The following is a 7,092-nucleotide window of genomic DNA, read 5'->3' as shown; positions in this document are numbered from 1 at the left end:
CTAGTAATCCCTAGTAATCCCTAGTAATCCCTAGTAATTTTTAGTATTTTTTAATAATCCCTAGAGCCCTTTAGCGCTCCCTAGCAATTTCTAACACTATTCAGCATTTTTTAGCATTCCCTAGTAATACCTAATACTATCTAGCACTCTTTGCCAGCGCTATTTCTAGTAATTTTTAATACTTTTTAGTTTTTTTAGTGCTTTTTTTAACACTCTCTCCAGCGCTTTCTAGTAATACCTATTAATTTCTAGTAATTCCTAGCGCTTTTTACTAGCACTTTATATTAATAATTATTAACACCCTATAATATTCCCTAATAATTACTAGTGCTTTTTAGTAACCCTAGTGTTTTTTAGTAATCCTAGTGCTTTTTAGTATTTTTTAGCGCTTTTTAATGCTTTTTAGTATTTTTTAGTGCTTTTTAATAATACCCAGTGCTTTATAATATTTTTTGCTAGCGCTTTTTATTAGCACTTTTTTTAGTATTTTATAATAATTTTTAATAATCCCTAGCGCCTTTTAGCGCCCTTAAGCGCTTTTTAATAATACCTAGTAATTACTAGCGTGCTTTAGTAATTTTTAACACTTTTTAGTAATATTATTATTATATAGCACTTCCTAGTAATATATATGGCTTCCCAGCGCTTTTTTTATTACTTTTTTTATTACTTTTTGCTAGTAATTCCTAATAATCTCCCTAGCGCTTTTTACCAGCACTCCCTAGCGCTCTTTACCAGCGCTTTTTAGTGCTCTTTACTAGCGCTTTCTAGCGCTTTCTACTAGCGCTTTCTAGCGCTCTTTGCCAGCGCTTTCTAGCGCTCTTTACTAGCGCTCCCTAGCGCTTTTTACTAGCGCTTTTTAACGCTTTTTGCCAGCGCTTCCTAGCGCTTTTTACTAGTACTTCCTAGCGCTTTTTACCAGCGCTTTCTAGCGCTCTTTACTAGCACTTTTTAGCACTTTTTACTAGTGCTTCCTAACGCTTTTTACTACTGCTTCCTAGCGCTTTTTACTAGCGCTCCCTAGCGCTTTTTACTAGCGCTTTTTAACACTTTTTACTAGCGCTTTTTAGCATTTTTTACTAGCGCTATCTAGTGCTTTTTATTAATACTTACTAGTGGTATTTAATGCTTTTTAGCGCTTTTTAATAATATTTAATACTTTTTACTAGTATTATTTTTAGTAATCCCTAGTAATCCCTAGTAATCCCTAGTAATTAACAGCGCCCTTTAGTACTTTTTAGCACTTTTTAATAACCCTTAATAATCCCTATTAATTACTAGTGCCATTTAGCACTTTTTAATAATTCCTAGTGCTTTTTAGTAATTTTTAAAAATTACTAGTATTTTTAGTAATCCCTAGTAATTTCTAGCACTTTTAGTGCTTTTTAGTAATTTTTAGTACCTTTTAGTGCTTTTTACTAGTAATTTCTAGTAATCTTTTTAGCACTTTTTAGTAATACTTTTTAGTAGCCTCCGGCGTTTTTTAGTAGTAATACTTAATAATTTTTTTAGTAATCTTTTAACTATAATATTTAGTACTAACCTTTAGTACTTTTTAAAAATTATTTTTAGCTATAATCTCCCTATTAATTTTTTTATTAATTTTTTTATTAATTAATCCCTAGTAATTCCTATTAATTCTTCCTGGTAATAATTTATAGTAATAATTTATAATATTATTTAATAACCTTTTTATATTTTTTAAATATTTTTAAGCTTTTTAAACTACTAATATCTTACTTTATACTTAATAACTATTATTAAATTATATACTAGGTAGGTTTTTATTATATAGTTATATTTTAAACCTAAGAATATATATTAAACTTAATAAATATATATTATAAAAGTTAATATATATTAAAAATATATTAAACTTAATAAATATATATTAACTTATTTAATACATATTTAATATATATTTAGTATATTAAATATATATTTTTTATAATTAATATATATTCCTTATAAATTGCTTTTAATATATTTTAAAAATATTAAATATATTTTAAATAATTTATTTTAAAGCTATAAAGCTATATTCACGCAGTATATATATATTTTTTTTAATATATTTTTTTTAATATACTATTAATATTATAATTAAGTGTAATATAATGGTACGGCTATATTTAATAATAATTTACTATTGCTACTATACTATTGCTATACTTAATACCCCCCCTGCGGACTGACGGGAGATACAAAGGCAGCACCCAGACCACACCCTACTCCGTCTCATCATGCGTCCACCCAAGAACCCTCCTCGCCTTATCCGTCGTCCAGAACCCCTTATTCCCCTCTAGACCCCTCCGGATCTCCGCATTCGGATAGTACTTGCTCGCGAGCTCAGCACTCGGCGTATCCTGCGTTGTCGCAGGCGCACAAATATTCAGCACCTGCGCACCCTGCAGATTCTCCGCCCTCTCCACGCTCAGCAGACACGCCCTCGCCACAGCCGTCGGATTCACCCACCCCCACAACTGCCGCACAGCCGCCTCGTCCCAGTTCCCCTCGTGCTCCTCCCGCACGTCCTTCAGCGGCGCGACCTCGTGGATCCGCAGGCAAGCGATGTTCATGCCAGGGAACCAGTTGACGAAACTGCGCGCCTGCATCTCGGCTTCTTGTTTCGCTAGAGCGTATGCGTCCGTCGGGCGTTGCGGCGCGTCCTCGTCTAGCGGGAAGTAGTCGAAATGCAGGGGCTGCGTGGCGTACGCGAGACCGACGGCATTCACGCTACTCGCGTAGCAGACCTTTGTAATCCCCAGTTTGCCGGCGGCGTAGAAACCATTGAACGCAGAGCTGACGTTGTTGTTGTGCACTGTCCAGTCGTCTTTGCCGACGGGGTCGGGGAGTGCGGCCAGGTGGATCAGCGCGTCGCAGCCCTTGAAGGCCTTGAGGAGCGCGTCGTAGTCGTTTGCGACGTCGGCGGTGCGCATCTCGCTGTTTGGGGTGCCGTCGTACTCTTGCTCGGTGCGGTCGATTTGCACGGTTGCGTGGCCGGCCTTGGAGCACAGCGCGACGCAGGCGCGGCCGACTGTGCCGCGGGCGCCGGTGATTGCGATTTTCATGGTGGTTGAGCAGGGGGAATTGGATATGTTGAGGATGGTTGATGTCGATGGCATGATTAAATTGTCTTTTCAGGTTCTGTTCGTGACGTTGCGTTGCGTCACGATGGTATGGACCCACGGCGACTCCATGACGTGGAGCGAGCCCTAATCCGCCATCTTCCGAACCACAACAGAGGCCAAACTATTCTTTCGCAACATTCATGGCCACACCAATCAAGGCAAAGTGGCTAGATACTTGCGGCGAAGCTCGAGCAGCGGCGGATGATCTCGTGTGCGAACCTTTGCCGTAAACCTAAAGGCCTGGGCCGATTAGCTAGGCATGTGGAATCAGTCGGAGTTACCGAGACAACCCATTGCCTCAATCAAGCAGAAGGTTACCATCAGAAACTTGCCTTCTGGGCATCTTCATGGTATGCTCCAGCATGCTCAGAGGCCCGGGACCATCGGGCGTAAGGACGAGAACGAGCGGCGCATTCAGCACCAAAGCCGACTGCCAATGCAGCCGATTCGGGCAGCGCAGGTCAGACCTCTTGAACGAGAGCCGAATAGCACGATCCAGCGCAACCCAGAGCACGAACCCGGAGAGCTCCAAAGACAAAGTTCTTCTTCTCGCCGCGGACTTCCCAGATGGACATGTCGGGTTCATGGCGCAGCGTCATGACATAGTTGACAATTTGACGGAGATGCCGCCACCAAGCATGCGACACCAATCTGGCGAATCTGCGGTGGGCATAGATACTGTCCAGCCGCACATGGAATGTATCCAGCTGCACCCGTCATGTTTCTTGCTCTTAGTCATGAAGCTCTGGCTACAGGAGAAGAAACCCAGCACCTCACCGGGCCCATCTCATCAAAGCCAATTTGTATTAAGGATTTTGGTGTGGGGAAGATCCTTCTGCTTGCTGATGGCGCTGGTCGAGCGCGGCAGCGATGGAAAGGTGCCCGTGCCCGCCCTCGTCTTAATCCAGCAGTCCAGAAAATAGACGGCGAGTCGAATACGGCCCAGCACATGATGTCAAGGCTGCCCAGCTTGCTAGCAAGTACGCAAGTGTGCATGTTGCAGATGGGGCCGTAGTCCTCGATCGGGCAGTACGCTGGCCCGGCCAGCCATTGTGAAATGTAGGCCGAACAACTCAACTTATGATGTCGACTTGAAAGACAAGTCAATTCAGTAAACGTTGTCGTTCTCAAGACGAAACTTACGTGTCTTCTCCCGGTACCTAAGAATCAGTATCAGTGCAGGTCTCAACCCGGGTTCATGGTGACAGGTTGATGTTGATGCTAACCACCTGCAGTCCTCGCAAAGGATATTTCGAACCCTGAAGCCTCATCAAGTGCTCGAATACAGCGGTGATCCAGATAGCGGGCTGAGCTTCCAAGAAGGCGCTCTTCAGCCGAGGACAAGGAAAGGATGGCCGCATCGTATTGCGATTGCTTAGGTGCACATGGTTGGGGGGGGAAAGCTGAGTTGATGGATGCTGACTACTGGAATTATCTGGAGCCACTTGGTTAGCCTTTATGTTCTCTTGGTCTCTGTTGAACGTTCTGCAACTGCTTGCATGCTTGTGAAGTCTACATTTGACCGACCCTCTTGGGGTGTTTGGTTGAAGGCATCGTTATTACTCGGTAGATCAAGACCCTTTATGTGACATATTGAGTGCGTTCTATCTGGATGACTTCCCTATGAAGCCAGTGGCTCGCAGGCCGAGACCAGATTGGTTAAGGGATGATCTAGATGTTCCGAAGAGTAAAGCCAAACCGCCACGACAACACCGTTGGGTAGAAACTGAATGGAACGCGCTGGACAGTGCCAAGAAGGTCTCTACACCGGTAAGGGACAAGGTAACCTGTAACGCGGGAGCCCAGCCATGGTGTCCATCACGACAACAGAAAAAAAGGAGGAACGCCGACGCCAGGACATACAATCAGTGCCGAGGAAGGGTATCTGGAACGTCACATCATAAAAGCCAAGGCGCCTTACCCCAAATGCTCCTCCACCCAAGCAGCCACTTTAACACAAGCCTCCGAGGGCTGACGCTTGTGGCGCAGCAGGAAGCCCTGGATATCCGCGAGGGAGAATTTGCCCTCTGGTAGAGCCTTTGCGAACAAAGTTGCAAGGGATTCCAAGTCTGCAGGCTTGAATTCCTCCGTTTCCACCTTTCCACTCTCGGCATCACACGATTCATTCCCCGTGTTGATAATCGCCTCCTTGGACAGAACATCGGTGAACATGGCGCAGAACAGTTCGCGGAACTCGGCGCGGGACGGGAGATCAAACTGGACGTGCATATCGACACGACCCGGGCGGATGAGGGCGGGATCGAGGTCTTGCGGGGCGTTGGTAGTCATGATCAGGATGCGGCCCTCCTGCGAAGACACGCCGTCAATTGCGTTAAGCAGTGTTGAAAGTGAGATTGGCGGGTAGCGAATTGCGCCTCTAGCAGCCCTTTCGAAATACCCATCTTCGGCGGCTGTACCGGTAGGGGGGCCAGATGTTGCAGGCTGCAGGCCATCCCTGCGCAGGGCCATCCCCGCCACATCGATGTCCTCTAAGAGCACTATAGACGCGGCGGGAATATGGGAGAATAGGGTTTCAAACTCCGATTCCCCAATCATCTGGTTCCCGAGGCTGAAGATGTAGATGTCGAGGCCGAACACACCAGCAAGGGCAGACGACAGGCTGGTTTTGCCGGTGCCGGGTGGGCCAGAGAACAAGTATCCGCGACGGTAGGGAATGCCGTGGTTGGTATACCACTGTCTGATTTCGGGATCAAGGTACTCTTTCATATCTGCCAACACAGCTTCCTTCTTGCTGCTATCCAAGATAACCGTCGAAATTGACCTGGCCGGACGCGTGGCGATTGGTTCCCACTGGCATCTGTCGATACCGCTACCTGGACGGTAGACGCTGACCTTGTTTTTTTTAACCTTGCGGCAGTACGAGGTAGCTTCTTCAAGGAAAAGATGGAGGTAGTGATGGGAGAGGCCGAATGTCTGGAGGGTGAGGTGTCTTCTGTCAAGCGTTTCCGAACGATCCACCCCGGTCTTGGTCGAATGGGTGAAGTATATCCACTTTCCATTGAAGGTGAAGAAGAGCGATCCAGTGTAGGGCTTGAGCTTGATGGACGGGCGATCGAGTGGCCAAGCTTGGCTTTTGGGAGGACTCCCCAACCATCGATCTATCATCATTTGGCGGCGGTGGCTGCGGGAGGAAGATCCGTCAGACGACTGACCATCAGTCACAGCCTTGACGGACCGGAAGCTGCGATGCTTGAAGACGTGTTCCTCCATCCACTTGACGACATTGCGGTAGAGGGGGTCGCTATCGGTGACATGGACGGTAGAGAGGCAGGTCTGCTCAGCGTAGCCATGGAGCATGACCCAAATCGAACTCTGGGTGTAGCCGAGGACGGTGGAACCAACTGTGAAGGCAAGCTTGAACGCGAATACCGTCTCTCTTCCTATGATCCGTTCGACAAAGTCCATCTTGGCTATCAGTCAAGGTTGAAGAAGACAGTCAACGATGGCTAACACAACACAACACAACCGTTTGGTTCGCAGAGGACCGGTTCCATTCACTGTGCCTGTAGGAGTACGATCGGTCAGAGGTATGCAGATTTAAAAGTGACTCCGGGGCTGAACATCGACTGCTGAGGGAAGATTAGGTGGACTGCTAAGAGCAGAGGAGGTGACTGGGGAGGAAGAGGGAGTGCTGCTGGTTCAAGAGTCCAAACGGACTATACAATGCCAGTCCACGTGACCATGCCGTTATCTACGCAGGGCGGCGTAGGTCTGAGAATGCATCACACTCTCCATCAGGAGAATCGAGCGGTGGCGCTGAAAATCGAAGTGCTTCATCTCTGGATCAGGAACCAGATCTGATAGTGTGCTCAGTGCAAAGTCGGAGCATGGTCAGGTAGTTGGTGGATTGTTCGAGAGCCATGCGGTACGTGGAGCCGTACCTACGGTACGTCGCCATGATCTCACCACCGCAACATCTTACGATCCACTGTCACTCACC

The 7,092-nt window shown here is 46.3% G+C and overlaps 3 protein-coding genes across 3 annotated transcripts; 1 reads left to right on the top strand and 2 right to left on the bottom strand.

The window, feature by feature from the left end:
* Positions 1 to 2,228: 2,228 nt before the first annotated feature.
* On the bottom strand, positions 2,229 to 3,071 carry DSM5745_06795 (NAD-dependent epimerase/dehydratase family protein; the record flags this gene model as incomplete). The annotated part of the gene is made up of 1 exon (XM_026748811.1): positions 2,229 to 3,071. One exon carries the CDS (start codon positions 3,069 to 3,071, stop codon positions 2,229 to 2,231), a length of 843 nt encoding a protein of 280 aa, XP_026603115.1.
* A 422-nt stretch (positions 3,072 to 3,493) lies between these two features.
* DSM5745_06794 (uncharacterized protein) lies at positions 3,494 to 4,054 on the top strand (the record flags this gene model as incomplete). The annotated part of the gene is made up of 1 exon (XM_026748810.1): positions 3,494 to 4,054. The coding sequence occupies one exon, from the start codon at positions 3,494 to 3,496 to the stop codon at positions 4,052 to 4,054; it is 561 nt and encodes a 186-aa protein (XP_026603114.1).
* A 994-nt stretch (positions 4,055 to 5,048) lies between these two features.
* Positions 5,049 to 6,557, bottom strand: DSM5745_06793 (BCS1 and AAA domain-containing protein; the record flags this gene model as incomplete). The annotated part of the gene is made up of 1 exon (XM_026748809.1): positions 5,049 to 6,557. The coding sequence occupies one exon, from the start codon at positions 6,555 to 6,557 to the stop codon at positions 5,049 to 5,051; it is 1,509 nt and encodes a 502-aa protein (XP_026603113.1).
* Positions 6,558 to 7,092: the final 535 nt, after the last annotated feature.

This window comes from Aspergillus mulundensis (genome assembly GCF_003369625.1).
Source record: "Aspergillus mulundensis strain DSM 5745 chromosome Unknown scaffold_6, whole genome shotgun sequence".
NCBI lineage: Eukaryota > Fungi > Ascomycota > Eurotiomycetes > Eurotiales > Aspergillaceae > Aspergillus > Aspergillus mulundensis.
This window is presented reverse-complemented; position numbering and strand designations above follow the sequence as displayed.